The 21,527-nt window shown below is 44.2% G+C and overlaps 1 protein-coding gene across 5 annotated transcripts in view; it reads left to right on the top strand.

Moving 5' to 3' along the window:
- The window catches only part of LOC1280250 (P protein), a 61,705-nt gene that overhangs the window by 21,337 nt on the left and 18,841 nt on the right, over window positions 1–21,527 (top strand). Inside the window, exon 1 of one of the 5 annotated variants that reach the window (XM_061653178.1) lies at window positions 7,863–9,289. The exons of 3 other annotated variants lie outside the window; for them this stretch is intronic. In XM_061653178.1, coding sequence (XP_061509162.1) covers window positions 9,210–9,289 — 80 coding nt within the window. In that variant the 5' untranslated portion in view covers window positions 7,863–9,209. Of the gene's footprint in view, window positions 1–7,862; window positions 9,290–20,950; window positions 21,019–21,527 lie in introns of those variants that run through there. One more of the 5 variants, XM_061653179.1, reaches the window with a different exon arrangement.

Consider the following 21,527-nt stretch of genomic DNA (forward strand, 5'->3'; position numbering starts at 1 on the left):
ATCACACGGCACGCGAAAAGACGCGCGTCTTCAGGTGTGCACTTGAAATTCCTTTCACCCTAACCTTCGCCGGAGCGGTTTTGCACGAGCGCCACCAGCACCGGGCATTCGGTAGTGGAGAGGGTTTGATTTGTACGCCACGCGGGAAAAGCGATCGGTCTCCCATTTTTGGTGCCCTTAATGGTGCCCGTCAGTGTCCGCGGAAAGACTTTTAGGGGATGAGTTCAAGGATCCCCTGCAGGGTGAGCATGGTGAGTCCCGCGTTCGATCTTGATCCACATCGACCGCAGGACGCAGTAAGTGAGCAAAAGATGGATGCGTTTTTATTTTTTGTTGGTTTGGTCTTTTGCTGTCGTGACGCGTCACGGCATCTTCTCACGCTCAACCTTCGCCGCCTGTCGAACGTAGAACACATTCTAATAATAATCGCTACGATTTGGGACCAAGCGGGTCCAAGTCCCCGCAGCCGATTTGTCGTTCGGCTATTTTCGGTATTGTTTGGTGTGGCCGTTTTTCCGGCTTTGTCCGATGACGTTTGACCTCATTTCGATGAATGCTGAGGCACAAAAAAAGACAAGCGAAAAATATCGGAAAAATCTTATTACAATAACTTTAATAACCTCTTAAACGGTTATTAACTCAACACTTTAATTTGCAATCAATTAGACTCGGCATCAAGTACGATTTTGTGTTTAGATACATTGCAACACTTTTAACAGCTACCCCCATGCTGTGGCGATCTAATTATGGTCGCAAAACAAACAGAGGATGATAGCTGACAGCTTCATAATTCATACCGCGTTTCGCTCGAAACGTAGGGTTGGGGAAACCGACGCACGATTTGGCAAGGTAGTGTGTGGTTAATTAATTTTTGCTCAACAATCTATCAACCCAATCCAATCGCTTTCCGTCTGATTTGCATAAGTGCGATGATGAATGTGTTGAGTGAGATTCTCATTTTTCAATTTCATATATTCATTTACTATCCCACTTCGAATTTACTCTTGAGGTGGAAAAAAGCGAAAAGTGACGATGATGCGTGATGTATGTTGTTTTTTTGTATTTTGTGTTTCGTTACTAGCCTTGATTGAATCATTTTTTTCTAGTTGACAAAAAGTTAAAATTCATTGTAAGTTTTTATTTGTGACATCGAAAAGGAATTATGAAACATTAAAGCTAAAGTTTTTTTTAAAACTAAAACTAAAATTTTAATTGCGATCAATAAATTAAGCAGAAAATTTAATTTCGCATGATTCAACATCGGGACACAAGAATCCCTTTTGTATTTAGAGTTCATTCAGAGAACTTTAAACAGAGTTGAACGAGAGAAGCTTGCAGGGATTTGAATATTTGACTCACACTTTTTGGAGATTCATAGCCTGCCTGGTGACTTTTGTAATTCTTCTTCCTGACCTATGATGAATGGGTGATTTAACTCCCTGAATCCTGCTGATTCGCCACTAACTCTGTGGTGAATCAACTCACTATACTCTCATAAAGATTTAGTCTTTTGCGATCCATCTCACTATACTTTTCTAACCAAGCACTCTTTTTTTATTCAACACACTCAACTCTCCATGACGATCAAGTCATGGCTCCTAGCGACTCACTATTCTGTGATTTTATTCACTCAACTCTCCATGACGACCAGCGATTCGCAATTTTACGATTTAATGATTCATGCTGACTAACTCTTTCATGACTCTACTCGCTTGAACCTCCATGATAATTCATTTTTTTTTTCATTTTTTTTGTAATTCAATTTCCTCTCAATCAATATGTATTATCAATATGTAATTATAACAGTGGGTCAGTTAGTAAATAACAGCAAATGAGTCTTAAAAACTTTTCGTGCAGAGGTGGTCCAGTATCTTTACTTGCAAAATTAAAACCATTACTATATTCTCGCTCAGAGTGCACAGCACTCAGCAGATCACATGATTTCTTGATGGCTCTTACATGTCAAACTTCACCCGATTCCGTTGCTCTCAAGATGACCCTTGACCTCATCAAACATCACAATCTCTGCTTGTGATGCTACGCTTCCTAAGCTATAATTTTTGGCTTGCAAAGGCAAAGTTTTTGCCTACCGGCAATCCTCCAGCCATATCCCAAATTCTTTTACGTTCCATCAAAATAATAAAAACACCAACCCAACAACCTACTTCTCCTTCGAGAGTACCAAGTGCTTTGATCACTGCGCATCGTGTCATCATCAAATTACACCCCATTCGGCCCCAAAGCCAACGGAGCCAACAATTCGCCACCGCGCACAGCACGATTGTGCCAATTCGCTGCACCACGTGATTGCTTTATCCAGTCTGGGTGAGAAAAGTGTCATCTCCAAAAGTGAGACACCCCTTCTCAATGCAAAGCAGATGGAGCAGAAGAAGAAAAAAAAAACGTCGCCCGAGCATAACAAAAAAACATACACTAATAATAGTAGTTGTGTGTACGATGACGATTCGTACTAAAACCCGGCGGTAACGAAGCACACGCATCGCCAAGATCGACACAACACCAGCACACAACCGGGCATGGCGGCACACGCTAGGGTTCCAATTGGGGATGCCATTTACTCTCCAAACGCATGGGTATGGGTGCACGACCTCCACTTACCGCCGTATCTCCCACGCCACCGCACACCTACCCCGGTGGGAAGATCTTTCCCTCCCCGTAGAAGCAACAAAAAAGGGCAGGGAGGAGAAGACCCGATCGACACAGCGCGGTCGGTCAGTAAGCGTAGTGTGGCTGTACACTCTCATATGCTTCTGCTGCTGCTGTTACTGTCTCATCGCGGCTCGCGGTGCTGCTCGTGCGACTCGGTTCAGTCCAGTTTTGTCACTCGCGCGGCTGGATGCGTGCACGGCTGGTTCTCGGTGGCTTTTGAGCGTTGCGTCGAAGTACGGGGGTGTTGTTGCGTTTTTCCGTGTTGTTTCCGTGCAGCGATGTGCGTGACTGAGTCGTCCTGCGAATCCTTCCCGTGTGCTGTGTGATTTGGAAAGGTGACAACAAGGAAGATATTTAAATTGTGTATTTTGAGTGAAAATTGTACAGGTGCGCGTGTTGACAATATTATTATTTCAAAACGTGGAATTATGTTCGTGTACCTTCGGACCTAAAGAAGGATACCGATCGCACCGGGCAAAGCAAAGTAGAACTTCGCTACCAAGAGCATCTTACAGGCATTGCCCATGCATCTCACTGTCGTGTCTTCGATTGTTCGGTGCGCTATTTTAAGCGTTACGGGAGACTTCGGAAAACTGCATGGTTCGGAAAGAAAACACCACTCGACCGGCTTTGAGTTCGGTTCTCAGTCGATGCTTCAGTATTTGTGTGTGGCCGTGCGTGCGTGCGTGCGTTTTGTTCCGGGTTTGACCAAGCGAATGTGCGCCGCCCTGGGGTGATGCGTTCACTATGGGTATGATGAGGTTTTTCCGCGTGGCAGCGCGTGGGTGATCCACGCATTCGACCTCATCGGTCAGATGATAGTTGCCTGCGTCAGAGCTCCTTCGTGCGGGATGGTACAGTCCATTGATCGTCACTTTACATCGTCGCTCTATTTTGTTCGGTGTGAAAATCGATTGGCATATCTTCAACGCGCCTCCAATTAAACACTCGTCGGAAGGGATAAAAGTGGCCGGGCACGGGCATCAGCAAGCGAGCGTTGATTTTTAAGGGATGAAGTAAATTAGTTGCACTGGGATTGGTGGGGAATGGAGGTGAATTAGCAAGTCGCAGTTCCGCTAATGGTGGTTAGGGATGCAATTTTATGCCGTAAGTGCATTTGCAATTGGCAGTGCTTTAGAGTGCGCACGGTAATGGCGTTGGAATTGCTGGCGAGTGATTGTGAATCTATTGGAGTCGTTGCAATTGCAGGTTTCTTTAATTTGGACATTGTATAAGAGTTACTTACTCATAGATCCTAGATCCATGATTCTTAATACTTTCGCATTGGATTGGTTTGGCACATTGGGTAATTCGATTTGATGGCCGTCAACTTGTGAATGGTTTTTTTACATTGTAAATATTTCAGTGTCATTAAAGAATGTTGCCCATTTAACATATTTTAAATTGAAAATGAGTTGCTAGTGGGTGTGGAGAGTAGAGTGGGTTTAATTACTAAAGAATGAGTCGCTCCGTTAGAATTTGATAGCTCCTTTATTTAATGAATCCCGAGGATATGAGTAAAATCTTCCAATCCAAAAATTAGTCTAACTTTTTGTACATCATAAACTAACCCAAAAGTGCTACTATTATTATCTTTAAATCCTCCAGCAACTTATCAATTCATTCTTTTTTGCAAGATCTAGTTTGGTTAATTTCACTTAACCAAGATTTTTATCAATATACCCTGCAAGCGGTGTGCAACGATAGAAACTCTTTCGCTAGAGAACACATCACTGTGCGATCTGTTTCACCCAATCTACCAGATTGACAGTTCCATTTGCTCTAACCATCGATGGTTGAGATGTGTTTATCAGGCTTGCCATCTGTGTCTGCCACTTAAACCAAAAGCGAAGAGGCAAAAGCGGGTCCTCGGGGCGATTGAAGCAACCAGCCCGAACGACTATGGCCCAAGGCGGTGAAACCCTCAGCCCGATCCGTAACAAATCAATGAACTCAATTTGAGCTAATTAACGTCTCTCTATACATATGTTCCAGTTGTTTGTACCGTAAAATAAATTAAGTTCTAAGGACTGCCCGGGGAGGGACCTGTGTGATCTCTCTCGCCGCGTCACTCACTGCGACGAACCGTTTTGATTGTTTTGAACTCCCAACAGTTGAAATCAGTTCAAAAGCCCGCATACATATCGGAAATTTAGTTCGGGTCAGACGTTGTTTTGTAACACGCTTGCGTGTGTGTGTGTTGTGATCTTAATCGAATGAATTGCTGCGGTACATAAAAGTTTCTGTCGCGTTATAAATTAGTGCTCGCTATATCCTTCGGTTTTACTTTAGGGATCGCTGGAAGGTGCTATTCCTTGCTCGGTGCTGTAATGCGTCGCGCGATGGTGAATTATGAATACGGCCGATAAGTAAATTATCTCTGGCAGGGCAAAACCGAGCTCTCAGGATAATGGGTTAATCCCGCCGTGAAGCGTCACAAATCCACAATTTGTGTGACGGCTGGATTAAAGCCTTATTTGGGCGCACCACGGTGCAACGGCCTTGTACCCGCAAGATTTGTATCCGAAAATGTATATTTTCAATTGCGGAAGGTTGAAGACAATGTATGTTGGTTATATTTTTCGAGCCTCATTAATATGTCATCATCAAAGACACTCGCAAAAACCTTGATCTTAACATTGAAAGGTGACGACTTGCCGTTTGTCCCACACTCTGCCCCCGTTTAGCCCTAGCCAAAATGGAGCCCCGCATGTATAAGACGCTACCGGCGCACTATCAACCTTGCCACATTTCCGATCTATCAAGCGGGAAGATGCTGCTCGTTGCATTTATCCGACACAGGGAAATCCGGCAACAAGCGGCCATCATCCGCGTGCCACCACCACCACGCCACGGTGGTTCCGGTGCACTGCTTTGGCAGACCTTGCGTTGCATACTAATTTCGCACCAGGGTGGAAGCATCATACGGGTGGTTGTTTTTTTCGTAGTGTCTATTGTTCGAGAGCATATGCATACGGGTGTCGATTACACCCGGCTTGAAGTTAATCGTTTTTACACGACTTCGCTTAGTGGGTAAGATCGGAGATACTGCAGACACGCCACGGTGGGACACATTTAACGATCATGTGAACCCTCTCATCGACTGGGCTTTTTAGCCATTGCTTAACGTTGCGTTTGGAGTCCAGAGTTTGCAATTAGTTTTGTGCGGTCCCGTTGTACAAGGGGATTTTGCGTTTTGCACGCGAAACCGGTTCAAGATGCTGCTGTTGGTCTGGAGGAGTAAAAAAACTGCCTTCAATTTTCCTGGAATTATTGGCCTGGAAGGTTCTTGAACAGTTTGGAATGGTTGAAAAAAAGAAACACACTTTGTTAATAACTTCTTGATTGGCTACATAACTCATCTCTCCGTGCTCTTCTTGCTTCAAAAGAATTTCGAAGTCCAAGAAACGGAAAATGCAAAAAAAGACTCCCTGGGGAGAAATGCCTTCAGCAAGGTACAAGATGAAGCATCTTCAAATCGAAGGTGCATCTTTTTAAGGTACTGCCCAGTTGTTTCGCAAACGAAGGTGCAACAAGTAACTGCATATTTCAAACAGTTCAACAATCTTTGCCACATTTTTGCAATATCAATCCACCGCCTCGACGCCACCCTGCCACAGCGGTGACAATCGACGCATTCAAGAACAAATCGTCGTGCTAACGGCTATCGGGTAGTACGACTCTATTACGCTCTGCAAGTGCCATATGAGTTGGTGCCACTTTTAAACGCATGCTAGAGACGCTACGATTGCCCTACAAGCCCGGCGTCCGAAACCTGTTTGAGACGACGAACCTTGTTTAGGAGCAAGCGAAGCACACGAAACACATCACACAATTTGGCATAGGTAAAAGACTTGATTGAATGCCTATGTGTTCGACACGAAATAGAGACTATGTTTGATTTGCTCGAGATGAGTTTTGGAACAGCTACACAGGCAACATAATGTTAACTATCATGGTAATTTGTGCATTTTTCAATCAAATTATAATATGTCTTACATGCGCATATAAGAGAGCATGTTTACAATAAGGCTATTTAGCAATACATTTACACGGTTATTTAGATTTGTGAATAACCAGGTGTTAATGTCAACGGCATTCAATATTAATTTAAACATTGAATATGCAAACGAAAGCCCCACACATTTTATATGTTCCTTGGCAATGTTGTTAGCGAGCGTTCTTGAAAATTTTCCCAACCGCGCTGACACTATTTGCTGCACTTTGATATGCCTATTGAGAGGACAATCAATCAGCAGAAATATTGAGCTACGAGACATATAGTGAGAACAGACCGCTAAAGAGAACCTCAATAGCCCTCTTTTTAACACTCCCATTGGCAGCTACAATAGAGTTCTTAACACATGTTCGCCAAGTGCACAAGTGTCGTCTTGCATTCCTCTTTCAAATGTTGGAAATATTTTGGATGGAATTTTTTAAAGTGTCTTGATAATCATAACATCTACGATCAAATAACAACCCAAACACTCAAGCTACAATCGAGCACCTTTAGCAATTATCATCAATGTTGCACCTTTAGCAATAAGCCACCAAAGATCTTAGTTATTTTAAGTGTCATTACCATCACGAATAGACAGTAGCGCCTATCGCATACCACATTCACATCGGGGTGCCGCTTTCGAAACAAAAACCGATCAATCGTCAGCCTTTAAGGTATTTTACCAACGCACCAAGCGTCGGTTGTAAGCGTTTCGTTTAAACACCTTTCAAATTTGACTAATCTCTTCCTCGGTCGGTCTCGTTCGCTCACGGCCGCGCAGACACGGTACGGTATCCTTCCACTACCAGTCCCTTTTTGGAAGGGGAGAATTGCGACGCGTGATGATGATCGCTGATGATGATCGCGAGAACTTGAAATTGGATTTAGATTGGCTCAAGGAGTGAACCGGCCAGCCGGACCGAGGCTCAGACACAGAACCGAGCGGTAGAACAGCTGGAACTGGAATTCTCGTTCTCGTTCGAAAGTCAAGTACTAGCGTGGCCACATGTGCGGTGTGCTTGGCTCGCGTGTAGAGGAGATCTGCTGCCCACTCTCTCCACCCCTGCCTTCATCTGACAGTTCTGAGTGTATGTACGAGCGGCGTACGATTTGTTTGCGCCGTTCGTCCACCCGTCGACGTACAAAACCCGTTGTGCGCCCGCTGTGCACAGGTTCGGATGCCGAGGGTCTGTCGCTCAGTCGCTTGGATACCGTCGTTGATTACGGGAAGAATTTTGCGTCGCTTGCAGTTTCTTTCCGCAGCAGCGGCCCGCTTACACGGCCTGTTTGGAGTGGTTGCGTATTGCACTCTAGTGAATTGTGGAGTTTTTTTTCTATTCTTCGTTGCACTGCTTCACAAGTCAGTGAACCAAGGCAGTAGGACTTGTTTCGTAGGACACGGGTTGAGTGTAGAACGCATGATTGTTTTTCGTGTCGCGTGTGTGAGAGAGAGCGAGTGCAGTGAAAGGTGTGCGGGATCGAGTGTTGCAGTAGCAAAGGGCGTGCTAGTGATACGGAAAAGAACTGGTGGACTTCATCGTTCGAGATGGTGAAGTTTCTGACATCTGGCTTTTAATGACAAGAACTTCTCTTCCTGGAAATGTTGAAGAAGCTTTTCATCTAGAAGCACCATTTAGCCATCAAGTTTGTTGCTAGAGATCACGATCGTTTTTGCTTCAAAACCATACCCAACTGGTACGCTAAATTGCACCGCAATTTCAGACTTTCGGCTCGTTTTACTATCAAGTAGATCACAACGCACGCAGCAAACCGTTGAACAAAAGTAGCGGCTCCTTAGTATCGCTTGAAGATATTTTTTGTTTTATTTGCTTCATCAAAATACACCGCTGCACTTCCAAACAAGCAAAAGCGTCATACCGATCGTCGACGTCTGCACCGATCCAGCCATCCTTGACAAGCTCGTGAACGGTGCATTGAACACATTGTTACCATTGACTTTCCATTTCACAGTGCATGAAGAAGTGGTTCGGTGTTGAGTTCGGCGTGACGTGCCGTGACATCGGAACCATCGGCGGGTAGAGAATCACCTCCTTCATCGACAAAAATCGGGCAACCCCAAGCCTAGCCTCCGAGCCCGTCCAGCAGAGCATGACGAGGCCCTTTCCGATCGGGTTCGTCTCTTAGTGTACGTGTGCGAGCGCGCGCGCGATAGTGATGGAGTGAATTGGTGGTGTATTTGAATTTTGAAAAAGTGTACCCCGCCTCGTACGCTACGATTCCGGAAACCAAACGGGACGAAGCTTCTGGTTTTTAATCGACCCAGTGGAACAATTGGAAGTAGAAGAGACGAGAAAACACGAAATCCACACGAATCCTAGTAGAGTTGCAACGTGTTCCGACCGGGACGCATCTATACCGACGGTTTCATATACCCAGGCTGTGTTTTCTGATTCTCTTGCCTATCGTCTGTGCCTTCGCTGTACCGCGCCATCCCTACGCCCGGACAATCCCAGAGGCCCAGGGCCAGCTGGTGAAGCTATTTCGGAACCGGAAGATCAGCCACTGCCCGACGTTGGAGATGAAAGTCAAGGCACCGGCCAAGCGGATATTTCGGCGCCGTGTCAGTAAGCAAAGTCTGGACAGTTATCCCAAGCCCAAGTGAGTGTACAACAGAAATAAACAACCTTTTTGCAATCGACCGAACAAATTATTCATCACATCTTTGCACTAATAATATACAGTGAGCCCCTCACGTCAGCAAGTAGTGAACACGACATTAAATTAATGCACGACATGGGAGGGTTTCAGTTGGATGTACTGTGTTGGGGTAGGTTGGAGTTGGAATATCGTTTGTTCTGGAACTAGAGACATGGAATGATTTTTTTATTCTTAAAACATGACATAGAGTTTTTTCTATCTATGTCTAGCTGAAGTGTGTACTGTTGATTATTAATGGTTTGACAGATTAAAAGCTTTTTGATAGAAAGCGTGACTTGACATTAGGCAACATAAATCAAGGAATTCGAAATCAGGAAACATTAAAGTTGTCTTTCAGAAGAACTAATCGCATCTATTTTTAACTTACTCGTTTTACAACGGATGGCGCTACCTTAGCCTACTAATTACATTACAATATTAGCGGTAGATGAAAATTATACAAAATTAATTAAAAACCTTCACACACATCCGTCTACCTACTTCTCATTTCTTCTGTCATAACACAGCACGACTCAATTGAGGTGTCAAGCGTTACGCATCGTTAAGGGTAAACGACATTCTGCTTAACATTCATTCATACATTCCACCCGAAGACAATGTCATTAATCATCACCGTGTGTGCCACTTGATCGGACGAGTGGCTTTCACGCCGCCGCTGGTGTTAATGCTCAGTGTAAACAATCGCGAAATCTTGCCAACCAAAGCCGAAGCGAGTTGCGTTTGAGCCTTGGCCCTTGGTTGTTTTTTTTTTCAAGCCGTTTGCGATGTAACAGCTTCACTCCCGTAGACCCATCCCTTTCTGCGTTTCCTGTCCGCGGCTGTGAAAGACGAGATTACGCTTTGCGTAATCGCAGTTGAAATTGAGTTGTCAAATTAGTCACATTTCTCTCAAACAAATTTGCAAATTATACACACCCGGCAGCATAGGGAAGCAGTTATCCTAGACCTGAATTGGAATGGGTGTATGAGGCCGGCTGGAGAAACAACACCAGCGCGCGCGCACACAGTAGGACACGCGCAGTATCGTCCGCAATTTACGCACGAGCCGTACCAATCCACACCAATCCGTTCTCCCGGGCCCGATCCGTCAGTTCGCTCGCTCGAAGGTGCTGATGGAAATTTATGTGCCCGTCCCATCAAGCAGATTTAGTACAACGCAAAAAACAACGAAACAAAACGGGACAAATTCAATTTACCACCGACAAATACCAAACTCCAGGGTTTGGATCGGGGTCCAAAAGGGCATACCCGAGAAGGGTTAGGCGACTGGTTGGAAGGAGCGAAAGAGAGAACAAGATCGGTAGCACAAGCCTTGCGAATAATTAGACTCGATTGATGGAAATTGAGCACGATGGAGCTCATCCGCAAACGATTTCCATTCACGGGAGCGTCGCCTCGAGTTATATCTGCAAAGTTCATCGGCGAACATCACGGCGGACTGGGTCGTCGTAATGATGCAGGCAGACATTTGCGTCGATGTACCCTTTAGCTTGACGACTAGTAGCTGGAGAAGGAGTAGATCTAGTTCACTATTGAAGCATTTCATAACATCTCCAAGAGTAGAGCCTAAAGTATTGAAGTTTAGTACACTTCTTCAGAACACTATTTTTGTTTGCCAACATTCCACCAAAGTTCCAATGCGCAAATTGATGCTAAATTATGTCCCATAAAATGATTAAAATTTGCCCTCGCAAAGCCCTCGCGTCTACTTCCAGTGCCGTTACGTGTTACCACTGTGCCCTCCCCGGGCAATGCGCCAACGTTTGCGCCACTAATTGTCCCACTGGCAATAAAACTGTCACAATAGACCGACATTAATGCGTCGAATTGTCCAGAAGCTGCGCTACCGCATCCGCTCGCGCCCGCCCGTCACGACCAACGGGTTCTTGATACTTGATGAATTTGTTTCGGTAGACATAAAAATCAATTAAACGCAGCGTGCGCAAAACGATCGCTTCAGTAGTAGACGTCGACACACGATAAGGATCGCTTGCCGTACTCGATCAAACGTAGCGCATGATTGATCGAGCAAAGATCACCCTGCCAGCTCGTCGGCATGGTACGACATACAGTTTGGGCTTGCGAAACCTTTCCATTGCTTGTTCTGTTATTTTTTTCCATTTTTCGAGCAGCACAAAATGACGTTTAGTGGTATTTATTTGATTAGAAAACTATCATTGCCACCCGTATGAGGCTGGGCGGACGATCCGCGAAGGTCGCGACCCACGCTGGGTCCGCTGCAATCGAATAATAGATCACACAACGCGCTTAATCGAGCCCGATCATTGAATTTTGTGACCATTTCAGTCAATAAATGGCGACGACACCGAATGAAGGCGTACCGATTGCAAACTGATCCCGTAACAGGGTCACGCCATTAGTCATCCCGCTTCGGTGTGGAGTAGTGGAGTTAACCCTTAACGGCAGGGGAGAGGTCCCTTTTGTTCCGAGCGAAAGGGTATGAAACATCAATTAAAAATGCGTTAATCTCAATTGGCTGTGGAAGGTTGGGAATGGTTGTGTGGGTTTCTGTGTGTGGCAAGCAGTTGTTCGTGTTCAATTAAATCATGTCGTCACACAAGCAGTGTACTTCCTGGAGAAGAACCCCAGACCAGGAAAATCCTTGAACGTTCTCCTGTTTGCTTATGGATCGCGTCCAGAGAAAAGAAGGTGTAAAGCACGATAAATCTTACGCCGATCAGCGTCATCATTTGCTAGTGTTGCGCTTGTATTACGTGCATGGAGAAATTTGCATTCGCGTACCCATACCCCGCCAGCTAGAACTGGCCAGACCCGGCTTCGGGCCGGTAGGAATGCTTCAGATGATGTAAATGCATCCCACTGCGCATGGTGCATTTTGTAGCACCAGCAGAAACCATGTCATGTTCACCACAGCGTCTCCTATGCTCGGGCCCTTTTGCCGGAGCTGTAACGGGCTCAGAGGAGGAGTTGGAGGACCACAACCCGCTTTCGGCGAGCGGATATTAATTATGCAAGAATAACAATTCTACATTGCCGCTGCCGCCGACACGAAGATGACGATGATCGGTTCGATAGCGAACTGATTTGCATACATTCTTGCCGTTAGACAGCGTTATCCACCCGCATCCCGCACTCCGCCTCAGGTTCTGGAAAGCATTCTGCGCTTTGTCGTACGAGCTTTTCACGGCCAGCCGGTCCGTGCAGCCGCATGTCCGGAAAAATGGCGTCATGTGCGCGTGCGCGCGCACGCTTTACTTTTCGGAACGTGCCTGCGGTTGTGCGATGCAGTGCAGTGGTCAGATAGCTATTAGTCACGCCGTCCAGCGTCCCAGGTTCAGCTGCAGGTGAGAATGTGGGTTGACAGTCGGGGGCAGCTGCTGGATGCATGCATGCGGCTAACACGAGTTTGAAAGTGGATTACTCACGCGGGAATGCTGCACCAAACCCGAGCGCAAAAAGGGAGCAGTTGAGCTATATTTAAAGTGGGTTAACAAGAGCGCAATGATTGCCAATGAGAGGAGATGAGGAGGAGAATGCCGGAGGGGTGGTTGGTTAATGATAATTCTTGCTGCAGTAATTGATAATAAAAAAGCATGTCAAGATGGTGGACGGTTGCGGCGGAACCAGGATGACAAACAGGTGGCTGTATACTGGAGTCTGCCAGTATGTTTTGTAATTTCAGTAAGGCGTCAGTAATTAAGGCTTTTTTTAAATTTTTTATATATTTTACTGAAGTTTCATTTTGCAAAAAATAAGGTTCTTTGTCCCTATTTATCAAATTTTAGTATCATATTTACCTTGAAATCGATTTAATGCCTCGTGTTTGCAATATTTATCCGTGCAATCTTATTCAACTCCAATGTTTTCCCGGAACGATTCAACTACTTTCCACAACCATCATCATCCACTCACCAAAGCGTTTATCATAAAACCCAATTATTTGCTGGGTTAATAAGCGTAGCTTTGCATATCTAACCTCACAGTGCTTAACCGACGTAATTGTATGTGTTTTAATATCGGGTGTAAAACTTGCAACTGGAGGAACAGCGTCCCATGAGCTGCGGACGAGAGCAAGTGAAGTGTGAAGAATGTGCAGGAAATAGCAAATGTATAAAAATACGAAAGAGCAACTTCATCATCAATACACATACACATCCACAAAAACACATGCAAATTTAAGCTGATAATTTATTAGATAGTTTCATTATCGCGTTTGACATCTATTAAAACCAATTACAGACGAACGAACTGCGCCGCGGAAGGTACCCGTGCTGGTAATTAATGACTGCGGCTAGCACTCGCATCTGTCACTCATTCGTCTAGCGAAGGGAGTTTTTTGTTGTTGTTCGTGTATTGTGTGTGTGAAAGTGTCACTAACTGTTTCTAATTAAATATTGTTTCGCATTTGAAGCAAAGAGCAAAGACAACAAAACACAACAGTAGGAGTGTCCGCGTGGTTAATATTTAATTATGAGGTAGAGCCTGGAAGTTGCCGAGATTTGATGGGTGGCTTAAGCTGCTTTTTGTCCATTCTCGGCCGGTATTTTATGCATGCTTTCGATTGAACAGGTGTAACAACTCCTCTAGACGTTGTCAAGCAACCATGTGCTCATAAGGAAGGGATAAGGAAATGATCGCGTTTTGTGAAAGGCAACAATCTAGCATGCGCACGGAGAGGACAGACAAATTGATTCGTTTGATGTGATGTCTGTAGTCAAAGTTGGAATTAGTTTTGAGTCATGTGTGTGTGATTTAAATTGGTTCAGCTATTCAAGGTCATTCTGTCACTAGGTGCACACTGGCTTGAGTTCCCATGTCACTACCAGGATAGGATCACTCAAACATTGTTGTACTTTCTGAAGAATTGCTTTTCCCACACGGTAACAGTATTGCGTACGCATTGAGCAACAACGTCTTCGTGCACAGCACGGCTTGAAATAAGGACACGATAAACACATTCTACAAAGTGCAAACAAACTAACCGAACCTCCCTCGTGATGCATCCTTTTCGGTGTGATAAGGTGCAGGTGTCTTTGGCAGTCGTTTTGGATGTACGCAAAACACAAAAAGTGCACAAACTATAGCAATTTGCGAATGCACGCATCATCACACCACTTGACACATTCCATAGCCAACCAATGCAACGTGTACGGTGGAAGAGGTCCTTTCCGGTTAGCCTAAAAAAAACTGCATACAACATCCGCCATGTGGCAATCACACTAACGAGGTGAAGGTAGAATAAACACACTGGCCTGAAAGGCTCGGATGCTCCTTTTTCCAAACTAACCCGCTTTTCGGTGCGAAGGTTGCTTTGGTACGGAGGTGGTACCCTTTAATCGGTACCATTCTCACCCCATTTTCCTTGGATATTGATCCAACACCGTTCGCAAACACAGTGGAAATGCCGCCTTCACTTGGATTGGAGCCGGCTCGGCCAGGTGCATGTTGGCGCGTCCAGTAGGTGCATGCAGGGTTGCTTTCCGCTCTGCTATTAATTGTGAATGTTTGCGTGTATCATTAAACCGTCTAGGTTGTTTTGTAGGCTGCAATCTAGACTAATGCAAAATGGGGAAACATTCTTTTGCGTGACCGGGTGTTTTCTCATGGGGAAAGGACTCTTCTGCAATGTGTTGTTTTATTTTATTCTGATTTTAGGCTTATCTTCTCGGGAATTTGGACTATCAAACATTAATTCACATGAATTGGGCAAAATATGTACATACTATAGCAGCACAAAACATTCCTCTCATGCTTCTAAATGAAATAAAAAACATCAAAACTTTTGCTTACCTAGAACGCAACAGAAAAGGATGTTCTACGTTAGAATGAACAAAAAAACGCGTTGTTTTGGAAAAACAACAAAAATCACTGGCATAAAAAATGGGACAAACAAAAGCTACTCCATCCAAGGGCAAAGAGCGCCCAGTCTATTTGAAGGCTGTATTGAGGAAAGTTTTTTTTTGCATGAATTGTGCGTACATGCTGATGATCATGAAATAATTTGACAACAATAAAAGGCAGATTTTTTGTGTTGGTCACGAAAACAATCTAAACAGCTGGCGAATGGGGCGTATTACAGTTTTTATTACTTGACAAAAGCTTATTGTTTGCCCACTACGCTACGCACAGCGCACAATTGTGGCGTGCAGAACGCCATACTACAGTGCGTAGCACAATTATAAGAGCACGTGGTTTTAGAGAATATAGCGAAAAGTGAAATTTGCTAAATTACGTTTTTGTACGCATTATTTCACACTGTTTTAACTAATACGTTTATTTTGGTTGCATACTATCAGACACAAAAACATAAAACAAAATTTGACAAAATGTGGAAAAATATATTGAACATTTAAAAAATCCAATTTTTTTCAAACAACTCATCTCTATTAACTTAACATTTCTACTGTTTTATTTATTTCCAAAGACATTGTGTTCGTATAAAAGTGTAATGCACTGTATGGCACTGTAAGAGAGAATACTTTTGAACAATTTTATTATCAACCATAAAACAAAAGTTCGACGTTTGACTTTTGAACAAAACGATTGAATTTCAGTTATCTTTTTTTACGGCTTTTAAACCAATTGTCCTCACATACTTTCATTTTTTGGCTTTACCGAACGAAACCGGACGCCGCGGACTTCCCTGCGTCATAGGGAATTTTTCGCTATTCAACACGGCGCTTCAACTTTCGCTCAGCAAGCGATTGGCAATAAAAAGGAGAGTTCTTCACCTGCGCGCGTCTCGGTGTCGGGGCCATGGAGATGTGTCCGCAAAATAAACAGCACCAAACACCGCAGTAGGTGACGCACGGGTGGAATACCAACCACCACGGTCACTCCCCCAGCTCACCAATTCTCTCGAATGATGCGCTCCCGAAAAAAAAAACCCCGTGGTTGCCAGACTGTTGCCTGGCATGCAAATGGCAAAAAAACCGTCCACTCAACCGGACTGACCCTGATCCGCAGTACGGTGCGTGATAATGATGCGAGGATAAGGCAGGGTGTTGCAGCACCAGAGGGAGAGGAGGGCGCGCAAACGAAGGCTAAGGAAAGGGCAGGGCTGGGTGACAATCACGAGCTACGCATCGTTGATGGCGCCCTCGATAGCCGCTCAATCGGTCCGGCGCAAAACGCGTACCGTTGCCCCGGGCAGATCAATTTACAATGTGTGTTTTATACGCCATATTACTTACTGTCCGTCTGTGTGTGTGGGTGTGTGTGAGTTTTGATTGTTTTTTGTTTGCTTATATTTTGCGTGGATTTTTCATATGTTTTGCTCACAAATCGACACACAATGAATGGCATTGATAGAAACCGTCCTCTCATGCCTCCCCGTTGTTGTGTGGCAGGTTTTGTCTGATTGTGTGTAATATTTCATGCATATATTTTTTTTCTATTTGCCCTCGTCACAACACGTGTCTAGGGTACCGGGTTACGTGTGGAAAATTTAGAGACAAAGTATTTCTAACCTGATGTCGATAGCGCATAATCGAATGAAGTACAACTCTGTCTCGTTTGCCTTGTAAAACCAACGGGAGGCGTATTGCTATCACAACAAAACCACAAACCGCAATATTCGATTACATACGACGATTTAGTTCCTGGTGCTCAATAAGCATGGGCGTCTTGCTTCTCATGTGTGCGATGGCCACGTGTGACCTGAAACACGTGCTCATCTGCTTTTCTGCCGATACACGCGAACGCTTTTTCGCACAAACCTTTGATCAGTGTCCTAGAAGCGTTGTGCCGTTTGTGTGATTGAACACAAGCATGACATTTATTCAAAAATATAACGAATGAATGTACAGCAGAGAGCAATATACGAGCACTCCTTAACGGTGAAATTAAAACAGAAGAGTATATCCTTTTTTTGAATGATATCTCATTAATTAAACCCAATGGAGTTTTGGGCAGATTGAATGTCTTGAAATTATTTCCTGAGCGCTTTTTTTCATTTTTTTTTTTGGTTACAAAGTCCTCTTTTCCCTATTCTATAAACTGTTTGCATTAGTAAGTTCGAATTTCCCTCGCCCGAGACGAGGTTAAAGCTAGGACGCGCTGTGTAAACAGATCGTTCGCGACCAGGCGGCTCCAAAAATAAGGCCCCTACTGCTATCCCTTTCTCTCTCTCTCTCTCTCTCTCTCTCTCTGTCCAGTGACCCAACCTGACCTCCACAATACACACAAACACTCCACACTCGGTTCAAAAACCTAATAAAAGTTCATCACCATTTCCTAATCGCTTTTATGGCTTTGGAAAGGTTTTTATTTTTCCCGCTTCTTCCCTAGCACGCGGTGCTTCTCAATTTTCCGTCAGCACCGTTTTGCCCTTACTAGTGTGTGTGTGTGTGTGTGTCTGTTTACAGGGTGCGGTATCATAATTAATGGCCGCCCGAGCAAAACGCTGTCACTCGCACTGTCTGAAAAACTTCCTTCCTGGCCAGCTGGCCACCGACCGATTCGTGACGTCATTGAGCGGCAATGAATGGGGAAAAGGCGATCATTGCAGCTTCGATAGAGCATCAAATCGAATCAACCTTAGCGTTTGGCACTGTTTTGCTATGTATATGGGTGTGTGTGTGTGTGCTGCTGCTGCTGCTGAGACGCCTGGTCTACCAACTATATTCGTAGGCATCATTTCACTTTCATTTGGCGCCATACCATGGCGAGCGATTTTTTATACGTCGTGTTTTTTCTCCCTCTCTCACACATACACCCGGCCAATTTTCGAACGCCCCCTGCTCAATACATTCGGTCGGTGGATAGATTTCTTTCTTCGGTCCGTTGAGAATTTTCTTCTCGTAGCTTTTTGGGTTTCCTTCTTTTTTGCTCGTTGTTGCTTTGTGTCCCGCAAATGAAGAGTATAAAAATAAACTCACATCTTTCAGCAGCAACAGGCAACCGTACTGTGGGGGGAGAAAAAGGGTTGAATGGTTTATTACATTCATCGTTTCATTTTTTTCTTCTTCTTCTTTCTCCATTTTCTCGTGTTATCGCGGCATTGGCCACCCGCAATGACGCCGTGCTGGTGTGAAGGTCAAGGAAACGGGGTTTCGTGCTAATGGAGAAGAGATAGCGTTCCTGCCAGCTGTGCTGGGAATGTTCATAGCAGCATATAAAACGTTAGTCATGCGATATAGTCCTACGGCAATGTAAACTGCGTAAAATATTTTGTTTACATTTATGAAATAGGAAACACATTTTTTATCGATTTACATAAAATACAGACACATTTTGCTTGCAAAAGTAAATAGCCCAAAACCCCTGCATTTCACGAAACCTCCTGAAAGTATGCAATCTGATGCTTCGTCAGTACATCAACAAGAAGGCAACAATGCTCGGGTTGTTATATTTTGACAAATGAAGTGCATTGTTCTCTTACTTTGTTAAATTATTGAAAAATGGTACGAAATTATTTGTTTTATTGTCAATAATAACACTTATTATATCAATAATTTTTTGTTTGATTATTCAGAATAAAATGGAAGAAAATCATTATACATTCCACCCAGGCCGCAGGTTGAGAACATTGGATTAATATTTAATGTTTATGTACATTCGTTTCATTGAAGAAAAAAACTAGCAAACAATCAAAATTATTTTTGCAAAACAAAAAATGTGATAAGACACTAATAACACTAATACAAACTATGTTAATCCCGTCATTCCACATACGTACTAGGCGTCTCCATTTACATCCAAATTAAATATGAAACATTTCAATACGACCAAATTGTTTGTCAATAATTTCCCCCATAAATGCGCTTCGCTAATCGAACATGCAACAAGCAATTCATTCAAGCTCCATTCGAACCTCTTCACCTAATAAAGATAGATTGATTCGATCCCACCTTGTGTGCGCTAACCTGTATACGATGGTGCCAAATGAAGTGAATGAAAAATCGATTTGTTTCGCACGATATTTTCACGTTGTGTTTATGTTCGTGCTATTCACGGTCGTCTGCCCGGTGCGCTGGAAGTAAAGCGACTCGGCAGCAGGAGCAGCCGTTACATGCCCGCTATTATCGCATCGGACACAGTCACGCGACGATAGTAAAACGGCATTTCGGGCTGGCTTGTTGCAATGTGGACAAAATGAGCTAATCCGAATCGCAACAGCAAGCACACCAATAAAAGAGCCCAATTTTATACGCTTGTTTTTCGTAGACATGCAACAAAACGACCCCTGCGTAATGTTTACGAAATGTGCAACAACAATAATATGGATTTTTGTTTTCATCATAAAAAGGTTTCCTCAAGGGTACTAAGATTTGTCTTTTTATCTACCAAAACTACGAATTGACGTAAAGCGTACAGACAACAACACCAACAAAAAAAAAACAGCAACAGCTCATTAAGAAAACTAGCTTTAAGGATTAAACGAAAGCTGAGCTGCTGGAAGCATTTAAGTCAATGCAGCGTACACAAGCAATTTGGACAATCGAAAGCAAACACACCCATCCAGTGACGTCTGCTGCTTGGTTGCGGTGACGCTCATTCAACCCAACCAAGGGTCCGTAAGGCATGATGCAATGGTGGCGTAATTTGCTTTATCATTCCCTTCCTATCTTAGCGCTAAATCCTTTTTCCCGTTTGTCTGATGCGGAGATATGTAGCGCAAATTATTAAATATCAAACTGCGTCGCTTGTCTTTGTTTTGTACAATGGCTGGAGAGGGGACACTAAATTTAGCAGCCCTTGAAAGCAGTGCCGACACGGTTGCGAACGCATGCAACAGGCGAGGCGAACAACACGCAGTACGCAGCTTTGCAAGAAAACAACCAGGGCCAGGGATTCCTGGCGGGATTTAGAAAGTCCCTCTTCGTCTTATCGGGTGTTTGTAAGGGGACAAGATATCCGCTTCAGCTGGTCCTATGGCGCTTGCACGTGCAACTGTAGGCAAGTGACCGAGCACGGTCGGCCGATGAAAGGATTAGCAGGCGCTTATCAGTCAGCAGACTGCCCGCCCGGGACCGGTTCGCTCGACGGGATTAACTGTTTTCATTGTAGCGTTTTTTTTACCTACAAGATGTGCATGATTTGCAAGATTTTTTTGGTTAATTAGAAGTAAGAAATTACATTAAAATAAAAAAAAAGAAACAGATTTGTTCGCGATGTTTCCAGCATCTTCTATACTTCTTTATTAAGTGTTTTAATACAGTAAATTTCCAATTTACAAGCAAAAACCACATAGCTTCAAGGTCTCCGATGCGTGCAGCTAAAGCCCAGAAAAGCTCTATTCTCCTTCGATAAAGCCCCCGACGAAAGATAATAATCAACGGAGGCAACCGCGCGCTGAACGATGGTGGCCTTCCGCTGGTCCGTCTGGCCAGTTGCCGGCGTGATCTTATCGAAACTGTCCGCTACCTGTCCCGAGGGCCGCGCGCGGTCCGAGTGTGATTGATTGATTTCAATATAATTAATGTTGCTACTAGAAACAAATCCCTATCATAGCTTCGCTCCCCCCGCAACGCAGACGTGTACAGTGACGCAGTGGAAGCGCAATAAGTGGTAATGCATGCAAACTTTGCTCGTGCAAGTGCATGTGTTTGCAGGTGTATTGGTGCTTATTAGGAGAAGTTAGAAGCGAGCGAGTGCATTTTTATTGGGGGAGGCGACCAACCAACCTGTATTATGCCCCCGGTGGAAGTAACGTACATCTTTGCCAATGGTGAATGGAGAAAGAGGTACGTGTGTGTGTGTGTTTCAAAACCTCGCCCGGCTGTTTCACCCTGATTTCAGTGATGAGTGAATTATAAAAAATAATGCTAAATTAGCTGTACTAAAAACGCCCACAAGCTCCACACCAATACCAATGGACGTCGATGTCGAGCGGGGGGCAAATTTTGGCCCAGACCTGCTTCACAGTCGTCCGTTGAGGATGGTCAGTTCATTAGCAAAGAAACCCGTTTGGTTGGTGGGAGGGCACAGATTCGTTTCGAGATGGCTAATCGTATGTGCAATTTTACGAACCACTGCCAACGCAAAGTCGCACTCAATCCAGCCTCGATTGAGGTTTGTTTTGAGCATGCACTTACGCTTTTTTTCATTTCACAGTTCACTTTCAAAGCAAAACCATTCAGTGTGTGAAGTTTATACCCCGAACAGCAGCACGAAACTTATTTATATTTATACAAACGGGATATTTTCCCATGTACGCGGGCTGTCAACAAGTGTTATTTAAATTAAAAAAAAT

The sequence above is a fragment of the Anopheles gambiae genome, chromosome 3, assembly GCF_943734735.2.
Source record: "Anopheles gambiae chromosome 3, idAnoGambNW_F1_1, whole genome shotgun sequence".
NCBI classification, from domain to species: Eukaryota; Metazoa; Arthropoda; class Insecta; order Diptera; family Culicidae; genus Anopheles; species Anopheles gambiae.